The sequence below is a fragment of the Rattus norvegicus genome, chromosome 3 (assembly GCF_021556685.1).
Source record: "Rattus norvegicus strain SHRSP/BbbUtx chromosome 3, alternate assembly SHRSP_T2T, whole genome shotgun sequence".
In the NCBI taxonomy this organism is placed as follows: Eukaryota; Metazoa; Chordata; class Mammalia; order Rodentia; family Muridae; genus Rattus; species Rattus norvegicus.
Genome location: NC_141536.1, coordinates 79409565 through 79430904, shown reverse-complemented (window position 1 = coordinate 79430904; position 21340 = coordinate 79409565). Strand labels below are relative to the sequence as shown.

Below are 21340 nucleotides of genomic sequence, written 5' to 3'. Positions count from 1 at the left end.
GCAGGCATGACTCTGGAGAAGCTCACATCTGATCCACAAGCAAGAGGCAAAGAGACCTAAGTTGGAATGGCACGAACTTTTGAAACCTCAAAGCCCACCCTCAGTGACACACCTCCTCCAACAAGGCCACACATTCTAATCCTTCCCTAACTGGTCTATCAACTGGAGCCTTCAAACCCATGAGTTTATGAGGGGCACTGCTGAATAGAACATTTGCCACCAAAGAGGTATATGAAGGCAGGTGTGTAGTTTTATTTGTAAAGATATTGCTTGAGTCGAGAATGAGGCTCAGTTCATACAGTACTTGACTAACATGTGTAAAACCCTGGTTTCAATCCTCAGCACTGAATTAAAAAAAAAAAAAGACATAGTGTCATATACCTTGAATTCCAAACCTTGGGAGGTACAGACAAAACAAAAACAAATAAAAATGCTTTGAACTTGAGATATTGAATGAGCACCAGGATCTCTAAGTAGAGCCTGTGAACAGAGACTCCATTTGTTTATTTTGTGTGTCTGTCTCCCTACCTCCTGGAACTTTGCTGAACCACTTCCATGCTCTTCCTGACATCAGATTTTTGTGTCCCCTTATAACTTCCCTTCAGGACAGGGGGAGATTGCTTGGTGGGTAAAGTGCTTGCTGCTCAAACATAAGGCCTGTTATCAGACTTAGGGCCATAGCTTGTGCATCAACAAGTGAGTTTTGGCTACATCCTTCATAAGTCAACTAAAACAATCGAATTAATAGTGAAGAAGAAGAAGAAAAAAGATTGAGGAGAGATATAAAGAGAACCAGTACCTCCCACCAAAGCCATGCTTTAGGTTCTGATGAGCAGTTATGATTTAAGAATGGGCCAGAGTAACATATCTAAGCAGTCCCAATAAAAGTGTGGTCCAGCCCACTGGCCTCTCTTTCCTCCACTGTAAGGTGTTCTAGAAGAGTTTGCCCACGTTTTAGGTTTTCTTTTACCCCAGCATGAAGTCCTTAGGAGGGGGTGGATAGGTGTCTGTTTTGATTCCATGGTTTTGCTAGTCTTATAATCAAAGTAAAGGACACAAATACCTCTTTAACATATCTTTACTCTTGCTATCCTCCCACAAAACAAAAATAAAAGTGACTCTGGTTTTTACTGGACGAGGTCCAGTAAAAAAACTAAGTATTTCCCAGAATTGCTCCATAAGCTGTGTTCTTGTAGAATACTTTTCATTCATCTTACAACTGTTCATGCTACTATGTAGTAGAGTTTTCTGGAATCCCGAATTATTGGGAACAAGTCTAAAGTTAGTTGTGGGAGCTCAGGCAGTCACTCAGAAAATGGAGCGAAAGCGTGCAGCGAAGACAAAGGGGAACCGTAAGCCTTCATCCGGAAAGTTCAAGGAATTAACAGGGGTCCGAAAGCGTTTATTACAAAGGCGTAAACACAAGCTCCGCTCCCGCTCCTACAATCTTCTTTTTCCGGTTCCATTTCTTCCTGAAGTGTGAGCTAAACCATGTTGGGTATCACTGGCCAATCAGCGCGCATCCTTCTTTAGTCGTGCGGGATGCCTCTGCCAATGAGAGATTCCTGCGCTTCGGTGGCGCGACGTAAAGCCTATGGGCGGAGCCAAACGCTGAGTAGCATGTGAGCGAGCCACTGTCTTAATACGAAAATGCAGCGCTGAGCGCGCCGAAGGGGGCTGTGGGTGGGACTAGGAAACGGAGGCTAACCAATGGAAAACATAGTACGCTTATAGGAAAGGGAAGTCACCAATGGCCACATGAATATGACTATGCGGGCGGGTCTTGGACCTAAAGCGTTCAAAGAGCGGCGTATGTCCGCAGCGCCTTCAGCGTCACTGCCGGCACCGCCTCTTCGTTCCATTCATTCATTCGTTTTTTTTTTTTTTATTTTTTTCTTCCCTCCCCATTCACCGTAGTAGTGAGGCCTAGTGGCGAGCTATGGAGCGCGCTCTCCCGGCGGCCGGCTTCCTGTACTGGGTGGGCGCGAGCACCATTGCTTACCTGACCCTGCGAGCCTCGTACTTGCTCTTCAGGGCCTTCCAGGTGTGGTGCGTGGGCAACCAGGCCTTTGTCGGCCCGCGGCTCGGAGAATGGGCAGGTGAGTGAAACGACAGCCACGACCACGCCGTGGCCCTTGCTCCCCAGCCGCTCGCGCTCAGCGAGCCAGCTCTAGAGCGCGGAAATTTCTTCAGTCCCTGAGAGCTACAGACTAGCGGGCTCTGGGAGATCTGACCTGCAGCCTGGTGGGCAGGGAGAAGACGGTTCCTAACTCCCTGTGCTTGTCCTGTTGGAGCCATTCTGGGTAGGCAGCCGGAGTCAGGCGCATTGTCCGTATTGTTTTTAATAAAGTTTTTCACTTGGCTTGAAAACTGGCACTGTGCTATGGATTAGAGCATAGGTGAAGAAGATAGGAAGGAGGGTTGCAGGGACAACGAATTTCTGAAGTCCTGATCTTGGGAAACTTGATTCTCCAGTTACTTGAAAATTTTTTTTTTCATGTAATTTAACAAGGCCCTTTTTTTGGGAGGCGGAGGCGGTGTCAGGGAAAATTTTGGTAAACTATTCTGGAGTTTCAATGAATAAAAAACGCTGTTCTAGGAAAACGGCAAGTCTTCATATCGTAGTCAGAACTTTTTGCAAGAGTTTGAGAAAAAGTGTCTTCACAAAAAGTGAGCAAACACGCGAACCTTGTTGGCAGATTTTAAAAAACGAGAACAAAGGTCGTATCAGAGAAGTTGAGAAAGTAAGTCCTGGCTGGTTCTGCCCTCACCTTTGTTTCTATTTTTTGAGAGGAGGGCTCTTAAAAAAACACAGCATGCAGCCCTAATGTATATATGGTTCTCTGGTGTTTTGTAACTCACTGTTCAAGTCCCAAACATTTTATAGAATTTTGGGGTGCGGTTGCCTACCGACTAAACACAAGACAAATCATGTTACTTTTCAGGTTTGTTCTGTTCATTAAAGGACATTTAAACAACTTAGCAGCAAGGGCATGACAGTTAACCTTTGGAGACAATAACCTAATAATATGAGAAAATATTTAAAGTAGAAATGAGTTTGTGAGCCTTGATGTGGGGCAAATTATGCTTTTATACAACTTTTCAAAATCACTTGTTACCTTTTCATAGTCCCTGGGGAAAAGGTGCTCACTGTGATTAAGATTTCAGATTATGTGATTTCACAATTGACTTGGTCGGTTTCTTTGTTTTCAGCTTGGAAAAACTTGTTTGTTGGTTTATTTATTTTTATTTTTTAAAGTCAATGTGTCAGTAATCCCATAGGAAATCAGTTATCCAATAAAATGAAACTTGCAAAGAAAGTCCAGTGTGTTATTTTGGCTTTATTATTGCAAATTGTTTATACCGTCTAAAACTCAGAGTAAAAGTCAAGGGTTGTGACATTGCCATTTTAAAGGCAGGTTTGGCTCCATCCAGATGAAGGGAAATTGGTAAGTTAGGGAAGTGTTTGCGTAAGATTTAGGAAAGAAATTTGAACTAGAACATTGGGATATGAGAGAGAACCATGGTGTCATAATGGAAGTGAAGTATCCTTGGGGTCAATTTACTTGAGCTTTGGATTTTTTTTTTTTTAAAGGACATTTTAAATGCTTAAGCAAAAGAAATGGTGAGCAAGCCAGCCTAGCAGGTAAAGGCACCAGGCCTAAACTTGACAGCCTGATTCCCACGCTCAGGGCTGCCTGCAGAGGAGGGGAGACTAACTCAAGAAAGTTGTCTTCTGACTTCTCTCCACATGAATGCTTTGGTATAGATACCACCAGATAAAACAGCACCTCCCCCAGGAAAAAAGACATAAGTGGTCAGTTGTAACTTGTAAACATTTGTATGTAGCTTAGATCTTTAAATACTTCCTTACTCTTCAAATTCAGATATTTCAAAACTAGAAATCATGTGAATTCACCTGAGTTCTTTGAAGTGGCTGGATGGGTGAAGTGTAACATTTAGAAAACAAACTATCAGAGGTAACACTTAGGGGTCTTACCGTCAAGATGTGATAAGGCGTTGATTTGGGGAGATTTGTGACATTAAGGTTAATTTTAATATGTAGTTAGTATTGTTTTCTCCCTTATAGAATTGCTGTCTTAATCTTGAGTGTTCATTCCAGTGTGATCTTTACATAAATGCTTGTGGCAAGTATTCTTAGGGAGCTTTGTCTAATTTCTATTAGTGATATTAATTTATCTTCTTCTTTATAGACAGTTAAATATTTTATTCTGTAGTAATTAATAGTGTTTCAGTTTTTTGTCAACTTGGCATAAGCTTGGGTCCTCTGGGAGGAGGGAATCAAGGGAAATTTGCCTGTAGGCAGGTCTGTGGGGGCATTCTGCCCATTAATGACTGATGTAGGAGGCAGTGCCATCCCTGGGTCCTGGACTCTATACAACAGAGACAAGAGGAGCAAGGCTGTAAGCAGCATTTCTGTGTGGCCTCTGCTTCAGGCTCTGGCTCCAGGTTCCTGCCTTGCATCTTGCTCTGACTTTCCTCTATGATGGACTGTGATCTGGAGTTGAAAGTCAAATAAACAGTTTCCTCCCTAAGTTGTTTTTGGTCGTGGTCTTTATCATGAAAGCAAACTAGGACATAATTGCTGAATTAATACTATAATAAAGTTAGTAAGTTTAGACTGTATAAGTAGATAGAATTTGTGTCAATCGGTTCCAAAGCTACTGAATGCTATTTGTAGATATGGATACATTTGGAAAGTTAATATTTTATTTTGCTTCTTTTCTTGTTCTTAGTATGGCTTAACACTATTGGGTGGGGCCCTGGATCTCAGACTAGTAAGCTAATGTGAGTTTTTAGGGCAAAAACCCTGCTCTGGCAGCCTCTGTAGGTGGGGCTCAGTTCCCTGCTTTCAAGTAATGGTGAAAATGGGAGAAAGCTTACTGCCACGTTGGGAGGGGAACAGGTGAGGGTCCAGTGACCCCAAGTGTGTTTTCAGCCAAAACTTTAGATTTAATAGAGGAGAAATCGGGCAAAGGGCAGTGGTATGCATAGTTAAGCAGCTGTGGTGAGGGTGTGATCCTGACTGTTACTGACTATTCCTTGTCCTATTAGCTGGCATGAGAAGTGTATCTGTTTATCTCTGTCATCCTCTCCTAGTTGTCATTCTCTGAAGGGGCCATTGTGGTTCCTACAGACTGATCACTTCTGTTCCAGGATGTTCTCTGCCCTTGTGGATAGTGGCCAACACCTGGGATGGAGGGTTTGTTCTGAGTTCTTCCTGGAATTTCAGAATACACATTTACATGATTCCAGCAGCCAAAGAACAAGGACAGGCACAGAAAGAAGGCAGAGATGCCAAGCTTTTCTCTGGTATTTGGTTACCGCGTGGGCCCAAGTGGGGAGCCAGTGCTGTTTAGTAAAAGCGGTTTCTAAGTGTTTGCTTCAGTAAGAGCCAGTGAGATGGCAAATGAGAACCTTGTGAGTAGATTATGGTGGGAAAGCAGTGTGCTTAGTCCTCTGGGAGCTCGTGAGGGAAAGCAGAGCTGTCTCTGGAAGTGATTCCCAAGCTGAGCTCTCCAGAGTCACCTGAGTTAGCCTGGTGAAGAGTGGCAGAAAGCAGAGGGAAGAACGTCTTGCAGATACCGTTGTTTTCTCTGGAGAAAGGAAAAATCAAACTACTGTGGTGTGAGAATTCTGTTAGCAGGGTCTGAGTGATAAGGTTGTTGAGTGACCTAGTAGTGGGTTATCGTCTCATGGAAGTCTGTAATACTGTAGTGTGAATAGAAAAGCCTCTCAGAAGGACAGTTTTGTTTTATTTTCTGATTTTTTTTCCCCTAGTGAAACAAGGCAAATTTTGTCTTCTTTCCAACTGGGAATTCGAGACTCTACTTTCTAAAAAGTTATTTGTACCACTGTTGGGTGGCATTTCTATTTCAATACCCTAGTCATAGGAGGAATGGAGGAAAGGCTAGGTAATCTAAGAACTTTATCAGTGAGGGCCTCTCCAGGGTATTCCATTGTAGTGTAGTTAGCAGATTGGCTTTGGAGTCATCTGGGCAAAGGCAAGCTTTTTGCTCATAAGTGACCCTGAACAAAGATAGCTAACCTCTAAGTATAACTTCATCTTTTAGGTGAGATAAGTAAGTTTCTAATATAGTCTTGTGCGTTTTCATGGGTAATAAGTAACCTGTATCATATTTTCTTCACACAAAGCACATATATTTGATTAGTGGGGATTGTTGGGATGAAGAAACAATTGTAGTCCACATAGCCAACCAACTTCATGCTAACAATCTGAAGTTCAATGCTAACAATCTCCTGATCACAGGAGAATTCTGTACTTGATAAAACTTTATTTGTGTCTGGCTCCCTTTAATAAGTAAAAGCTAGGATAGACTTAGACAGATTCAGTTGTGTGCAGTTTTTCAAGTACATTTGAAAAACCTTGAAGGCATCTTTGATCCTTCTCCAAATAAAATCTGTTAGGAAATTCCTTTGACTCAAATTTCAAGATATTCAGATGCTATCATTTCTAAGCCTTAATAATCAGCCTTCTATGTGCTTTCCCAATGACTCCTCTACAGATGGGCTGTGGAAAGCCTGTGTCCACTGTCATCACCGGTCCACTCTGCTGCTTTTTCCTGAGATAGAGAGCAGAAGCAGGGACCCTGGGCAGCTCCCAGCCCTTCAGTGTTACTGACTCAGTACCCGGCGGCTGGGGTAGCTCGAGGTTATGGTGCCAGGACACTCAGCTCTTCCTGCTACTGGCCTGGGCTTCAGGGTATTGGGGTTGTCAGCCGTTAGTTCATGGCTCCTCAGCACTAGAGCATTGGAGCTGGTGATTCTCCATGGTGTCCGGAGCTTGCAGCAACTGCTGTGTCGGCTCTTCACAGCTCTTGCTTCCCCGCAGCCTGGGCTCTGCAGTCTCTGCTCCTGGCTGTAATCTGGGATTCTTCAGCTGCCTTCTAACTGCCTCTGCTAACACACTTCTGCTGAGGATGCCTAGGGCTGAGGATGCCCAGGAGGTGCCTGCTTTTGTTACCTGCTCAGACTTCCATCATGGTAATGATCTAGAGAATGCTGCTCATCCAAACTCACCAATCTGCTGAGTGTATTAGCTGTTATGGGTTGGAGAGGTGCTCCCCTCCAGTCAGAGTAAGGACAGTAAGATCAGGATGGCCGTGCATGGTGCAGTTATCTAAGGGTCATCTGAAGCTTCATAACTCAAGTAAAGACCCCTGGAGCAATAGCCATGACAATCAGGGGTTCTGGAAACTGGCTGGATGGCTCTCTGTGGGTACTGGGGGCTTGAGTCTTCTCGGGGTGTCAAAGACTGGGCATTCCCCCTAGGCTGGCGGAAGATTTAACACACCCGGAGCTGTCATGATATCAGTTTGAGCATCCTAGAGGGAATGACTGCCTGCCTGACAGCTCTGGGGGCTCCCTGAAATAGCTGTAGCTGCAATTGTTTCTGAGTCCGTGGACCTTTTGCATTTTAAACGTGGCCTGCTGGGTTCGCCTGCCACTTAGCATCACCCTTCAGCAGTGCTCTTTACCAGAAGTCTTGTTCAAAATTTTCTGTGGACCAGCAGTCAAAGTTCAGCAAGTGGCCAGTTTGCTTCCCTATATTCAGTTGCTAGAATCATGCTGTCCTTGCAGATGCTAGAGATTGCTGGCTCTTCCTGCACCTACCATTGCAGTTCCTCTTCATCTGTATTGCCTGAGTGCCTCTTCCTCACAGAACACTTTACACAAGTCTATTGTTACATAAAACCCCACAGTCAATTGTCTCCTTACACTTGCACAGAATTTAAATTCATGAATATCAAGTTATTGGCATCCTTTAATCTGCTCTGTATATTTCTGATATCTCTTTATGAATTCTTTAAAAATAGATTGAGGGTTGGAAAGACTGCTCAGCAATTAAGAGCACTGGTTGTTCTTCCAGAGGACCTAGGTTCAGTTCCCACCATCATTTGGTGGGTCATAGCCATCAGTAGTAACTCCAGAGCATCTGCCCTCTTCTGGCCCCCGTGGGCACCAGGGACACGTATGGTACCCATACACATGAAATAAAATGCAGTCTGCATGTGCACCCATGCCTGTGTGCGTGTGCATGTGCATGGGTGTCTCGCAGGTGCTAGAAACGCAACCCACATCTTTCGGAAGAACAGTCAATGTTCTTAACCTCTTAGTTACCTTCCCAGGCCCTATGCATGCTTTCTTGATTTTATCTATACATGGCTTACTTTGTACCAAACTTGCTTATGCTCTATCTCATCTTCCTCTTTGATGATATCGTTTGTGCAGAGACATTTGCTAATTTAAACAGGCGTTGAACATTGACTTTGTTGTCTGAATGATCTTTCACATTCACCTTCACACTTTCTGCTTATACATTCTATTCACTTTTTAGAGCATTGTGATTTTTTTTTTCCCCTCTAGGACTGCACATTCAGAAGTCAGTGCACATTTTGGAGCTGTGACAATGCTTTGTATGTGTGTTTGCCTATTTGTCACCTTAGTTGTGTGTGTGTAGGCTTGTATATGTGACATGTGCACACCTAGGTGAATGAGTTTGTTCTAAACTGTAAGCACTTCAAGAGTTCATTAGAACATTATTTAGTCGGGGCTGGAGAGATGGCTCAGCGGTTAAGAGCACCCGACTGCTCTTCCAGAGGTCATGAGTTCAATTCCCAGCAACCACATGGTGGCTCACAACCATCTGTAAAGAGATCTGATGCCCTCTTCTGGTGTATCTGAAGACAGCTACAGTGTACTTATATATAATAAATAAATAAATCTTTCAAAAAAAAAAAAAAAAAAGAACATTATTTAGTGAATATCATGTTTTGTTTGGAAGTGGGTGTTTAGCTGTATTTTTGCATTTTGCAAAGTAACTTATATATCTCCCCTTCTTGATTTTAAAACTCCAAGTATCACATACCCCTGAAAAGCTAGATTGAAATTAACTAAGGTGTTCAGATAAAGATTGGTTATAAAATTATGACAATGGGAGACCTAGGGGTCATTTTCTTAATTAGTTATTGATATGGGAGGGTTCAGCTCATTGTGTGTGGTGTGACCCTTGGGCTGGTGGTTCTGGGTTGTTGTAAAGCAGGCTGAGTGAGCCATGAGGAGCAAGCTAGTAATCAGCATTTCTCCGTGGCTCTGTCTTAGTTCCTGCCTTTGTTTCCTCTAATAGTGAACTGTGACCTGAAAGCCAACTCTTTTCCTCTCCAGCATGCTTTTGGTCATGGTGTTTTCACAGCATTGGAAAGCACACTAGGACATGGCTGTCCACTGGAGCGCTGACCGCCATCAAAGGCTGCATTCGTGAAGAAAGCTGACTCCCCCTTTCCAGCACTATCAATTCCTAGTAGTTTCTCAGCTAATGCTGGGAGTTCATGAGCTGGAACTTTGGTCGCTGGATTTTGTGTAGGTCTTGTGAATGCAGTTGGAACTGGCAGGACTTCTATGTTTTGTGGTCCTGTTGTGCACCAGTCCTCCACTACCTCTGACTCTACTTTGAACGTGAAATAGTCAGTCCTTGAGGGGCATGGTGACAAGCTAACCTTTCTTCATCTGTGGCTTAGGAGATGTGCACTGCCTCATTTAGTGAATATTCAGATATTAACAGAATCTTGGTAACATCTTTATTTGTGCTCGTATCTTTGTAAAAATGTTCTAGATAGGTTTTCCAGTTATTAGCCCCGCCAAGTGAATAAAATCTTGCTAATTGGGAAAGCTAAGATAAACTTATAGAAATTGAAATTCTAGCATATTTAGCCAAAATAGTTTCTTAAAAAAATTTGAGTTTCTGGTGAAATAAGTCCAAGGTTCTAGAAACTTCAGCTCTTTTTAAAAGAAATACTTTTTGTTTGGATCTCATGTAGCCAAGGCTGACTTTGAACCCTTTATGTAGCCAAGGATACTTTTGCCCTTTGGATCTTTCCGCCCCCACTTCTATATGTTGGGATTGCAGGCTTGTGTCATCATGCCTGGTATTACGTTTAGACTTTCACTTTAAAATACTGGAAACAGCTTCAAATTTCTTAGAAAACTAGTAGTAAGGGCATAGATTGTATACATAGGGTCAACAACTGCAAGAAACCTAACCACCACTGAGTTGATTTTTGTCAGGTCTTAGCAAGGAAAATAAATTACACAATCAAGACTATGAATGTTTAGAGAAAGGCCAGGTGGGCTAGGGCTAAGTGTTCAAAGGCAGATGGCTGCTTACAGCTATGGAACATTAAGAGCAGTAACTGGACAGCTGAGTTGGCAGAGTAGTGAAGGAAGGTCTTGGGGAGAATTAGAGGAAAAGAGCAGAGATGATTCGTGGTTTCTAGCAAGCATCCCCAATCTGAAATGTACCCTAAATTTGTAAATTTAGGCAACCCTAAAATTATAGATTTGGGAGCTTCTGATTTTAGATTTGTAGCTTAGTACTTGGCCGATAAAGTTTATGCAAATGTTCCAAACTTTAAAGAACTCTAACAAATCTTGAAACATTTCTGGTCCTGGACATTTTGAATAGTTGATCTGTAACAAGGAGATTTTATCACATATTCCTCCAACTTGTATGAGGAAAAAGATGGCCCTCTTTATGCAAGAGCCTGAAGATGTAAAGAAAGCGTAGGGACCTCTCGCTCTGGAGGGCACCATTCCGCAGATCACTTTGTAGACCTTCCTACACATTAAGAGTGGTGCACTGGAGGGGCGGACGCTTGTTTGCTTCGTGTAGTGTTGCAAGCTAAGAAAGTTAGTAGCTCCAAGATCTCTAGAGCCTCACTCAGCTGTCCTCACAGTCCTGATCTTACTGATTCTGTTGATGACAATGAATTGGCAAAGAAGTATTGCATAGATTTAGTGTACGCTTCTCAAGGCGGTCAGAAAAGGGTACAGTTTCTCTTAGAAATTTAAATAATCATTTTTAAAGTTCCCTTAGCATTTACAGCATGTGGAAAACTCATTCTCTAGATTGGTTTTTCTCTAATGACTGGCACTAACTGCTCACAGTTAAGCTAGCTTCAAGTAGAAATACTGTCATCCAAGCTCTAATGACAGCCAAGACTCCAGTCCTGTCACATACACAGTACTGTTGCAATAAACAGCTCCCTAATCCTGCACATGCAATCCTAGAGTCTTGGTGTGCAACAGGAGCTTTTATGTGTCCCAATGCCTACTGTTGCCTGCCGTGTGAGAGGAGGCCACCATGCCAGAGATAATGTGAACAGAGAGAAAACAACATTTCCACACCAGGCTGAACAGCAACATTCTCACATTCTGGATTAGAGGACGCTGACTTCATGAGATGTATTGTAACAGTGACATCTTTATTTGCAGAGTCCTTTTTGAGTATTCTCCAATGATTCCACAGCAACCCTGTGAGGCAGGTTAGTGCTGGTTTGCTGTTTCCACATAATATACCAGCTTCAGGGAGCAATACAGCGGTGGGTGTAAGTAAGGGTTATACAGCTAGTAAATGTCAGAAAAATTGAATCTTGGTTTTTTTTTTTTTTTTTTTTTTTACTTTAAATTCCATGCTCTTTCCAATTTACTCTGAAAGTTTCTGAGTAAGGGTGATTTTGAGGCAATCTGGAATACATGCACAAGAGCTCACAGTTGAAACATTTGTCAAATGTTGCTTAAATGTGAAAGGTCCATTCATGTCATAGCTATATCTAAACTTGCAGGACTTACAAGAATCAGGTGTGCTTGTTCGAAACAGATTCTAGGACTTCTACAGACCTACTTAGTCCAAAGCTCTAAGAAAAGAATGTGAAGCATGTGCGTGTGTGCGTGTGTGCGTGTGCGTGTGTGTGTGTGTGTGTGTGTGTGTGTGTGTTCACCCCTCCTCACTTTTCTCCCTGTGTAGCCCAGGCAAACTTGGAACTCAGTAGGTGACTCAGGCTGACCTTGAACTCAGCCTTCTGTTGAGACACTGGGATTACAAATATGTCACTTCCCCTGTCCTGAAAAATTATTTATCAATAAAGGTTCCTTTAAAAAAAAAAGAACTAGTACATTTATTTATTCGGGGTTAGGGTACACACATGACACAGTATGACTATGGAAATCAGGGACTTGAAAAAACCAGTTTTCTTCTTCCACTATGGGAATCCTGCCTTGCTTGTTAGGCTTGACAGCAGATGCATTTACCTGCCTAGTCATCTTGTCACAGATAAAAATACTTAAGGAATAAGGGTGGGGGGAGTTAGCCACTAAAAGCACTTGCTCTGTAATCAGAAGGACCAGAGTTCAGATCCCAACACCTATGTAATAAGCTGGATGTTCCTGCAGATACCTGCAACCCCAGCTCTTGGGGTGGGGTCTGTGGAGACAACTTTCACTGGGTTACTAGGCTTTCAGCCTTGCTGAGAAAATAGGAGAGAATCTGCCTCAGAAGGAACTGGACTCTGCACATGCCTAGGAGTAAGCATCCACATATACCATATGCATACTTTCCACTTTCCCCTCTTCCTCCCCCCCCACAATATTCTTAAGATGTTATCATTTTATGAAACTATTATGGTCAACTTCCTCAATCCATGTAGGCTTTTTTGTATCCATTCTTGAGACCAGGGCTTGATTTATGATAGTGTTAAAACTTCCAGTGTTTCTGTATTTAATATGTACCTATAACTTTGATAGTTAAATAGAGATTCTTGTATTGATCGATTCTGTGTTTGTGTGTTTGAAATAGATTAAAGACAGAGAAAAACATTTGATTCTCAGTATATTGTTTTGTGCTCAGAGCTACAGGAGTACCTTTACTGTGTCCCAGTTGTCCATAGTTGGAAACTGGGACTGAGGACAGAGGGGAGTTGGGAAATAGAATTTTTCAATTTTGCTTTTTTAGGTAGGTCCATAGAAACTTCGTAGCTGAAAGCTTTGAAAATTTAACGGTAAAGAGCTGAGAAAATAGTGTTTGTTATTTTTCCTATTGGTGATTGATTTCATTGGCTCAATGATCTTAGCTTTTTTTAAAATTATACTTAGAGAAAAGAAACTTTTAAGTCTGTTTTCTCATAGGTAGGTTTTTATAAATTACCCTTTTTGCGGGGCTGGAGCGATGTCTCAGTTGTTAAGAGTGCTTTCCACTCTCCCCGAGGCCCTGAGTTGGGTTCCTAGAACCCACATGAAGTAGATCATAAATAACACCTGCAGCTCCAGGGATCCAGTTCTTCTCTGGATCCCCTGATGCACTGCACTGATGTGCATAACCCACCAACATATAATTAAAAATATAAATCTCTTAAAAGATCATTTTTATTAAATTAATATAAGTTACTTCTTAGTGAAGATTCTCTTTTCATTATTTTATTTTTCTTTCTGTTTATTTTTGAAGACAGTTTCTCCAAGTGACCTTGGCTGTCCTGGAACTTGCTCTGTAGTTCAGGCTGGCTTTTGCCTCTTGACTGCTGCCACCAATCGGCTTGTTGAGGTTTTTTTTTTGTTTTTTTTGTTTTTGAGACATATTTACTGTTGCCGAAGCTGGCCTTTGAATTTTCGATCTTTCTGTTTCAGCCTCCTGAGGGGTGGGATTACATGAAGATTGTTTTGTGTGTTAGTGTGTGTACATGTAGAGTAGGGCAGCTGGCTAGGAGGCTCCAGGTATTTCCTTGTTTACAGCACTGGGGTTACAGTGTGTATCACACCCACAGCTTCTTAAATGTGGATTTTGATTAAATTTGGGTCTGTCAGTTTACCAGACAATGAACTATCTCCCCAAATTGTCATGGTGATTCTTTATTTTATGTGTATGAGAGTTTGACTTGAACATGTGAATGTGTACCATGTATATATTCCTGATGCCCCTAGACACCAGAAGAAGGCACCAAATCCCTTGGAACTGGAGTCACAGAAGCCAACTTGTGGATGCTGGTAACTAAACATGGCTCCTCTCTAAGAACAGTATATATACTAAACTACTGAGCCATCTCTGGACCTCTAAGAATGATTCTTTAAAGAGTCAATATGAAGGGTAAATGTAGGAGGATCAGAAGTTTGACATCATCCTTGGCTACATAGTAAATTTGAGGCCAGTTTGGGCTGCATGAGACGCTATATAAAAAATGACAATAACCAAAACACAAAACCACAGTAGATCGAATACGATAGCACTATCGATGGCATTTAAAAATATTTCTTCTTTTAGACTTTATTTTGTTTGTTTGTTTGTTTGTTTTTTTAAAGACAGGATATCCTGGAACTCTTTTTGTAGAACAGGCTGATCTTGAACTAACCCCCCCCCACTCACTCACTCACTCACTCACTCTCTCTGTCTCTCTGTCTCTCTCTCACTCTCTCTGTCTCTCTCTCACTCTCTCTGTCTCTCTGTCTCTCTCTCACTCTCTCTGTCTCTGTCTGTCTCTGTCTGTCTCTGTCTCTCTCTCACTCTCTCACTCTCTCTGTCTCTCTGTCTCTCTCTCACTCTGTCTCTCTGTCTCTCTCTCACTCTCTCTCACTCTCTCACTCTGTCTCTGTCTTTGTCTGTCTCTCTGTCTCTGTCTGTCTCTGTCTCTGTCTCTCTCTCTGTCTCTCTCTCTCTCTCTCTCTCTCTCTCTCATACACAGGCTGACCTTGAACTCTGGCTCCCATCTGCTGGGATTTAAGTGAGCTACCATTGCCCTGTTAGTTTTGTTTTTTAAAGTTATTATGGGACTAAGGGTGAATCCCAGGGATTGTAGGAGACAGTGGTGTGCACTAGAGGAGGAGGGCAGGGACTGAGAGGGGAAGTCAGATAAGAGAAGCAGCAAAGACCGTACACCTTTTCTTTTTTAAGGTAAATGTGTGTTCATGGAGGTGAGGGAGACAGCACGTTCAGAGAGCTGTGAAGTGCTGGAGGTCTGTGCGTTGACAGACAAAGAGAAGGAGCAGGCATTGAGAACTCATCTGTGAGGCTCTGAGTGATCCCCACACACTCCTACCACAGGGACGTCAGCCCCAGCCGAGCTCAGGCCTTTAAGTTCTGTTTCTGAATCCTTCGGTTCAACAATTGCTGTCAGAATTGTATGCTGTAGTTTACAGTCGAGAAGAGTTTGGAGTCTCAGCATATGATGTCTTAGGGAAAGAAGAACATTGTTGTTTGGAGAGCATTGCTTTTTATCAGTCCGAGTATAACTCTCAAAGCACTTTGTACTGTCGGTTGATAAATCAGTTTACCATTTCCTCTTTAGACAGGAAGTATAGTATAGGGAAATACAAGAGCTGAATCGACATCCACTTTTAAATGTTGGTCAGCTGCTCTGTGTTTCCCCCTGACCCCCAGTTATGCTTGTCTAAAAACCCTCACTTTGCACATCTTCTGAGATGTGTGACATCAAACATCTTGACAGCACTGTAGACGTATAAGCACTATGCAGCCTCTGGACTTTGGGCCTTTTCCCCACTTCCATTTTCAATTAGATTCCTAAAAATAGAATTGTCCCATGATTCAATCAAACTGATTCAGATCACTGCAAGGTTTATTTTGGGTCCTGCTGCAGCTTTGTCATGATCAACACCTGATTCTCTTTTTGATGTGATTATCTAATATATGTCAATTTTAGAAGATAACTAAAATAGACTTCCCCCCTACAATTTTGTTAACGTAAGCTCTATTTCTGAATTAAAAGTTCAGTTAGTTTAATCACAGCCTTAAAGACTTAACCTTAAGCTTTGATCTTAATAGGCATAAGAAGTGTGGAATGAATTAAGGATATAGTGAAATTATTACTAATGCAGTGACATTTCAACTGCTATATAATTAGAAGATTTTGTGCTTGACATAACTCCCATTATTTTATTATAGACATTAGTATAAGAGACTGTTAGAAGTTCATATCATTTCTCCTTCAGTATCCCACTGTTCCCATCTCGGGCTAAAAGGAAATTTTTTTCCTAAGATTTTTAAACTTATTTCAAAATTAGATTCTTAGAATTATGCTATTATGACCTAATAGTACTTACTTACAGCAAAAGTAAACTCTTTGGACTCAGTGGTTAACATGTTTGAGGTTCTGGGTTCAAGTCCCAGAACTACAAAGAAAGAAAAAAGTAATATCTTTGAAATGAGATATTTTTCAAACTTTGCTTTGAATCTTTTTTTAAGTCCTAAGATTAGGATTATATATGAAGACTGTCAACCTTTTAGAAATATTTGCTTCACAATATATTTGTTAGAGATTGTGAATTCATTTTTTTAATGCATACTAATGACTGAATGGAAATGTTTTTTACTTTGTATTTTGGATTCTTCTAGAAGCAGTTTTTGAGTCAACTAGTTGATTTGCGTGATAACCCTAGGAAGCACTAGTAGGGTACAAGAGAAGGGAATCTAGCCAATTTAGAGAGCATTGTTAGATGACGGCGAAGCTCAATGTCATTGCAGTGTTGGCAGCAGTGCAGGGCTCAAGAGTTCAATTAATGCAAGGCAGAGGCAGGAAGTTCTGGTATTTATTTATATACTAGAGGCCACTGGTTGGAGGTAGTTGAAGCTCTCAGTTGAAGGAGCATCCACTCAGTAGAACTGTTCTTTTTTTTTTTTTTTGGTTCTTTTTTTCGGAGCTGGGGACCGAACCCAGGGCCTTGCGCTTCCTAGGCAAGCGCTCTACCACTGAGCTAAATCCTCAACCCCAGAACTGTTCTTTAGTGTGCACTTGGGTGTAGCCACAGAGGAATTCCATGGGTGGAGAGATGCCAACAGAATGTGCTGCCCCATGGGATGGTCAGAGAGGAGGGGTTATGGGCAGGACGCCACCAATTTAGCTGTAATAACATCACAATTTTATTTAAATAAAGCAATGTATGAGAATGGGGAAGTCATCCCTGCAGATAATAACAGAAATGCAGTAGAATGTAGCATAAGCGGATGATGTGTATTACAGTCTTGTGTTGGATGGCACTTTGACCTCATCGTTATGGTTGATGGATTACCCCATTAATATTTTCTGTAAATACAGGTGGCCATTAACCAAATATTGACTGGACTCGTAAGTTTGTGATAAGCAATGAGCTAACCTTTTTCTTTTCATAATCAGTGCTGATTTATAATATGATTTCTATAACTCTTAGCTAAGTTGTAGCACGTAGAGTTGGTTGCTTGTTGATAGAATCCCAGATTTGTATAGGAAGTAAATGCTTAGGTGGTTGGCTGTTTCCTTTGCCACAGGAGTTAAATTTCAGTTATTTCGATGCTCGCTTTGTTTATCTTGGCCTTGGGTGTTGGTTAGGGATGGACAGTGAGATACAAGTAGAAGTGTGCTGGAAGAAGGACTTCTGAAATGCTTTCCTGAGCCAAGAATAGAGTCCAAAGGAAGAGTGCAGCTGTGTGAGAATGTGATGTCAGCAGGCATCCATGGGACTGGATGAAACATACTGGGGAAAGACCTAAGAGTAGATCGTAGAGTAGAAAGATGGAAAGTACTGGGATCTAGGACTTGGCACCAAGCCGCTGTCTTCACACATGCTGGCTGGCCGACCTTTCACCTTTCTGCTGACTTTGAGATAGCAAATTCCTCTTTCCTGATGAAAAGGACTTCTGCTTCTTGCCACTGGATATCTCTTAAGCTCTAGACCAAAGAGAAATGGAAGAAACATTTCTTGTTTTGAATGCAATTTCATAGTTGGTCAAAATGAGTAGCTATTATAATCAATAGCTTTTATGAACCAGGCATCGTGGGCCATACCTGCAATCCCAGCTCTTGGGGGTTGGAGAAGGGGGAAAGACCTTGGCTCAAGAAATCCGAATACTTGATCTCAAATTATACTGTTGAACCATAATAACAAAAACTGCATAGTATTGGTGGGAATACAAAATAAATAAATCCATAAAACAAACAAAAAAACCAGGCATGAAGAACCAGTAGAGTAGAGGATCCAGAGATAAACCTGTACAGCAATACCCACCTTGCTTTTGACAAAGGAATAAACAGCATACATTGGAGAAAATGATGCTAGAAAAACTGGTTTCCATGTGTAGGAAAATGAAACTAGATTCATATCTTCAACAATCAACTCAAAATGAATCAAAAACTTTAATAAGACCTGAAACTTGGAAACTACTAGAAATTGGTAGGTAAAATAATTACAAATTGAGAAGGACTTGAAAAAGTACTCAGATACCACAGGATTAATCCCAAGAATTGACAGAGAAGAATTAAAAAGCTTCTGAATAGTAAAGAAGTAACTACATTGATGGCCCATGGTGGTGCACGCCTTTAATCCCAGCATTCAGGAGGCAAAGGCAGATGGATCTCTGTGCGCTCAAGACCAGCTTTCACAAATGAGTTTCGGGGCAGCCAGAAGTACAGGTGAGACTCAGAATAAATAAGTAAAATAAGAAAGAAAGAGCTGTCAGAGTGAGGAAACAGCCTGCACCATGGTGGTGGGGAGTTTGCCCACTATACATCAGACAAGACATTAGTATCTAGACCATATAAGCAACTGCAAATTCATACAAAAAAAAAAAAAACCAAATTGACAAGTGCTAGTGAATTGAATAGACAGTTCTGAAAGGGAACTTTAAAGGTGGCCAGCAAATACTTGGAATTGTTCACCATTTCTCGTCACCATGGAAATGCAAAGTGAGCCTACTTTGAGATTTCATCCTAAACCCGGAATGCTTGCCATCAGGTAAGAAATGCAGGCTAGTTTGTATAAAGAAGAGAGCTCTTATTCACTGCTGATAGGTGGGCAAATACATGCAGCCACTATAGAAATCAATACAGAAATCTCTCAGAGAAACTAAACATAGAACTGTCAAATAACACGCCAATAAGTCATTGTACCACAGAGACACTCCCAGCCTGTGCTTGATGCTGTTGCAGTAACTAGAAAATGCAGCCAACCTGGATTGAGACCATGATCCTTCTTCAGTGACGTTTGAATGTAGTGCATTAGTGATCCTGCTCTCTGTTCCTGATAGCCCTTCTGTGGCTTGTATAAACCATGCCAGTTGGCTTTCCACTGTGGTTTTCTTTTTATTTGATTCATTGAGTTCTTAAGTCTTGTTGTATCTAGGTCAGGATTTTTGTTTTAATTTCCTTGCTGTTTTTCTTTTATGCTGCTGACTCATCAATTATGCTGATTTTTTTCATGCATTTGACTCATGTCTTTGTATACCCTTCTTAAAAAGATTTAGTTTTAAATTATGTATACGAGTGTGTTGAATGTACATCTGTCCAGTGCCCATGGAGGCCCAGAGGGTGTTGGATCCCCAGAAGCTAGAGTTAGAGGTGGTTGTGAGCTACCTGATGTGTGTGATGGGAACTGAATTCTGGTCCTCTGGAAGAGCAAATGCTTAACTGCTGAGATCTCTCCAGGACCCTATTTGTATCCACCTTCGGGTTGCTGATAATTTTTACCAGTTAACTTTTGAGATACTCACCTGGCACTTTACCTATTTTAGTATTTTTCAGTTCAGTAACTGAGTTCAGAATATGAGGTTTTGAGGGAGCCCCATTGCCTTTCCTTTTCATGTTTCTTGGGTGTCTGTGTTGTGTTTATGTAGCAATGGCCTTGACTGTCTCTTCTGGCTTTATTTGAATAGCTTACTCTTTTTATTTTTACTTATATGGATGTTTTGCCTGCATGTTTGTCTGTGTACCACTTGTGTGACTGGTGCCTAAGGAGGCCAGAAGAGAACATCAGATCTCTTGTGAACCTCCATGTGACTGCAGGGGACTGAACTCAGGTTCTCACAAGGAGCAGCCAGTTCTCTTAACCGTTGAGCCCTCTCCATCTCTTAGCAGCCTATTCCTGAGGACTAGATACCCAGGACTGCTCAGCAAGGAGGAAGCAAAGTGCTTTGGGATTCAGCCAGGTCTGGGCTCAGTGCATTGCTGTCCTTTTGTACTTTTCAGGTGCCCTTTCACCCGCCTTGTGACTCCTGAAGCTTCTTCTGTTGGCCTTAGTTTTTCTTGTTCACATTCTTCCCTTCATGCTGTGGATGCCATTTCTAGCCTCCCATCTCCCCTGGGAGGCCTAAGTGCTTGTGTTCTCTTTCTCTCTCTCTCTCTCTCTCTCTCTCTCTCTCTCTCTCTCTCTCTCTCTCTCTCTCTCCACATTATGAAAAAAGATTATGGTTTCCCTTCTCTCTACTCCTTCCAGTTCCTTTCTATTTCCTTTCCCTTCCAGATCCACTTTCATTAGAAAAGAACTGACTTCTTAGAGATAATAAAACAAAACAAAAATAAAGTAAAATAAGAACTATCACATTAGTTTTGGACAGGAGAAACAGAAGAACTGAAGAGAAGTCAGGGATACACTCGTTCACACACTCAGGAACCCCATAAAAACACTAAACCAGAAGTCATAATATATACTAGTATTTGATTGCTTTTGGTGTGTTATATTTTGCAGTATGGTGTGAGTGTAGCATTGAAAAAATGGACAGTGTCCTCATAGAGCTTACATATTAATAAAGAAAGACAGACAGTAAACAAATAGTTGGCAAGTCTAGTGAGGGGTACTAAGAACAATTCATCATGGTAGAGAGAGAGTAATGGGGAGGGTGGGAAGAGAGTTTGTATTCCTGCCATTTACACAGGGATGCAGCCTTTCCCACTCAATTGACACCTAAACTGAGATCTGAATGAAACTTTCTTCACCCCTTTCCAACCATGTGGGACTCGACTCATTATTGTCCTAATGAATTTGTAGCACAAATTAACCTTTGTATTTGCTTATTCCTTTGCTTGGAGTACTCTTAATAGGTAGTCATGACTTAACTAAATGTGGGGGGGGGGGTGTCGGGGAGATTATGATCAGCTGTTATCAGGCAAGTGGAATTCTTCTAGAAGTGCAAAGGATGAAGCTGACATAGATCTTCCCAGCTGAGACTTTTGTGTTGCTTTGGTAAATAATTTTAAAATAATGCATCTAGATTGAGGCTCATCACATGCATATACATGGTACTTGGATCTCTTTGAAGACTGAGCCCACTAAAATGTTGTTTCAATTGCTTCTTCCCAAAAACTAATTTGGACTAACTGTAACAAAAAACTAAATCCTCTTCAGCTTTGGTTAAATTAACAGAACAATTTAGCCTGGAAGGTTTCAAAAGCAGACATTCATCTTCCAGTTCTGAAGACATGAAAGCCCAAGATCAAGGCAGATAATGTCAGGTGAGGGCATGCTTCCCAGTGTGCAAGTGGCCATCTTCTTGTGTCCTTACTTACTGTGTATCTTGTAAGGACACCAGATCCGTTCAGGGTTTACTCCTTAATAATCTCCCCAAGTCCCATCTCTAGAGGTCATCACATTTCAAATTTAGGCTTCAGTATATGAACTTACAGAGAGATGAAATCACATGTTGGAATATTTTGTCCATTGGAATAATAAATAATAAAGCCCAGTATCTTATTACGTTACCTGTATTATAAAGAAA

The 21340-nt window shown here is 41.6% G+C and overlaps 1 protein-coding gene across 1 annotated transcript in view; it reads left to right on the top strand.

Moving 5' to 3' along the window:
• Nucleotides 1-1906: 1906 nt before the first annotated feature.
• Hsd17b12 (hydroxysteroid (17-beta) dehydrogenase 12) overlaps nucleotides 1907-21340 on the top strand; it is a 124093-nt gene continuing 104659 nt past the window's right edge. The window contains 1 exon segment of the mRNA NM_032066.2: nucleotides 1907-2099. Coding sequence (NP_114455.2) covers nucleotides 1940-2099 — 160 coding nt within the window. The 5' untranslated portion in view covers nucleotides 1907-1939.